This window comes from Sceloporus undulatus, chromosome 1 (genome assembly GCF_019175285.1).
Source record: "Sceloporus undulatus isolate JIND9_A2432 ecotype Alabama chromosome 1, SceUnd_v1.1, whole genome shotgun sequence".
In the NCBI taxonomy this organism is placed as follows: Eukaryota; Metazoa; Chordata; class Lepidosauria; order Squamata; family Phrynosomatidae; genus Sceloporus; species Sceloporus undulatus.
Window position 1 is genome coordinate 370981391 of NC_056522.1, and position 2392 is coordinate 370983782.

At 44.4% G+C, this 2392-nt stretch overlaps 1 protein-coding gene across 2 annotated transcripts in view; it reads right to left on the reverse strand.

Moving 5' to 3' along the window:
• SYT16 (synaptotagmin 16) overlaps nt 1-2033 on the reverse strand; it is a 44169-nt gene extending 42136 nt beyond the window's left edge. The window contains exon 1 of one of the 2 annotated variants that reach the window (XM_042438608.1): nt 1511-2033. In XM_042438608.1, the coding sequence (XP_042294542.1) occupies nt 1511-2018 (508 nt within the window). In that variant the 5' untranslated portion in view covers nt 2019-2033. The remainder of the gene's footprint in view (nt 1-1510) is intronic. The other variant, XM_042438522.1, reaches the window with a different exon arrangement.
• Nucleotides 2034-2392: the final 359 nt, after the last annotated feature.

Sequence of the window (2392 nt, forward strand, 5' to 3'; positions counted from 1 at the left end):
CGGGGTGAAGTAGGAGACAGGGGATGGTGGAACAGGTCGCAGGGGGTCACTGGGGGCAAGATCAGGGTGATCTTCCACACCAGACCAATTCGAAGTGAAATCAAAGTGAGCTTGGAAACAATTTTTGTGAATACCCTTGTTACCCAATTCACAAAAATGAGGAGTCACTCCGAATTGACTGTAGGTCCGCCTCGGAACGACCCCCCATAGAAAGCAATCATGTCTGATAATACATCACATTATAACGTGAATACGCATGGCTGGACCCGCAGTGACTCCGGATCTGAGCCGCAAAACCCCTCGTGTGATAAAGCCCCTAGTCTGTCTGGGAAATCAGTATGCAAAGGGATCTTGCAGCACCTTTGAGACTAATGAAGAACGAATTTGGTTAGCCCGCGCTTTCGTAGACTTGAGCCTCTTTCCTCAAATGCATTTAAATGCATCTGAAGAAGGAGGCTCAAGTCTATGAAAGCTTATGCTACCAACATCTCTCTTTTAGTTACTGTCAAAGGTGCTGCAAGATGACTTGCATGCTATTATTCTATAGTGAACATTATTTGCAAATATAGGTTGGCAAGTATATGTCTCTGGGGAGACAGCAGAAGAAAAATTGTGTTTTGGGGATCATCCTAGACTGTCTGGCTGTATTGGGTTTTTTAAAGACTCCTGTGGAGACTTTTGCTTGTTTGGGGCCATGTGCGCCTCCTGAGCACATGGTCTAAGGAGGTGGGGCTTCTGCTGAGTCACTGACCTCTTTGAGATTGTAGCTAGCACCCATTAGCTCTATATAACTGCTGCTTCCATCTTTGGGGCTCATTCTCCAAGGGCCAGTGGCAGGCAAGTCATGTCAGTAAAAGTTATTATAGTCACAAAGGAGTGAAAAAATAATGGCAGGGGACCTTCCTCAGAGGGCAGAAATAGGTCTAATGGTTATAAGTTACAGCAGGGTAGATTTCAGTTGACACTAAGAGTGGTTGACCATTGGAATTGACTGCAGAGGTGGTGGGGGTCTCTGCTGGATGTCTTCAAAAAGGGCCTGGACAGCTACCCACTAGGGATGCTCTAGCTGGAAGTCTTGTATTGAGCAGTGGTTTGGATTTGATGGCCCATACAGCCCCTACCAACTGGATGTCAATAACAGACAGAATTGATGAAAATCCTAGAGTGGCTCCAAAAAATGGCTGACTCCCACTCCATTAAATCTAATAGGTACCACACATCCTGTACTGTTATTTCACTGTGCTATATATTACCCAAACTTTGGAAAACTTACCTGGTCATGTTAACTGGGGAATTCTACATGGTGCTATCTAAAACAGTAACTTTTACAAGTTCTGGTATTGCTCTGAAGGTGCTGAGTATTGTGCAGAGTGAAAGAAATGCACCACATAACAGTATCACCAAGCCATGGGTGAAACTGGAGGTGAGCTTGATATTTTGAGTGTCTATCCCATATTCCTTGCAAATCTGGGACAAGTGCCCCTGTCAAAGTAGGAGGACAATAACTTACCATCCCTGGTCTGTGGAAGCGTTTTACTCTGCTTGGAAAGGAGGTGCTCCTCTTCCTCTGGGATGGTCGGAAGAGTTTCCATAGTTTCGTAACCCTTGTAGGTTTGGCAGGCTCCATGGGAATCCAGAGAATCATCATCCAGATATTCCTCCGAGATCTGGAGGTTGCGCCTTTTCCCTTCATACCAATATGGACCCAGATTTGAAGCAGAAGATGACTCCAGTTCATCATGATAGGATGATGGAAAGTGATCAGATTCCTCACTCACCTGGCTAAAGGTGCTTTCATTGTCTGAACCTTCAGAACCATGTTCATAAGACTCATCGCTATTTTCTAAGCCTCCATCCCCTTCTTCATTTGCAGCGTGATCTGCTGTGTTTCCCATACTGGCAAAGGAAGAAGATATGGTGTCTCCTGCTTCTTGGAGAGCCTCATAGAACCGTGACATCCAGGAGGAGAGAGGCTGGAAGAAACTTGCAACATCCTGCGAGGCCATGCTTTTACACATACACCATGAACAAGAAATCTGATTGTTATAAACTCCAACTGTTCATCTTTGCCAGCATGCCAGAGTCAGATGTTTTTGAGCTACAGAATAAGCATTACAAGACATTACTATAAATCACCTGTTCATTTTAACAGTAGCCTTTGCTAACTGTAAAATATCCAGGAGAGAAAGGGAGATGACACAAGAAAGAAAAAGGATGCACAGTCACCACAGCAGAATGCAAATAATGCTTCCACTCATGTTTGCAACAGAATCACCAAAGTGAAAGCAAAGAATGAATGTCAATATTGCTCATAGTTGTCTAATAGGAAAGACTGAAGTGCAGTAGCAGAACACCTGCCTTTGCATGCAAAAGGTTAAAGACTCAATCCCCA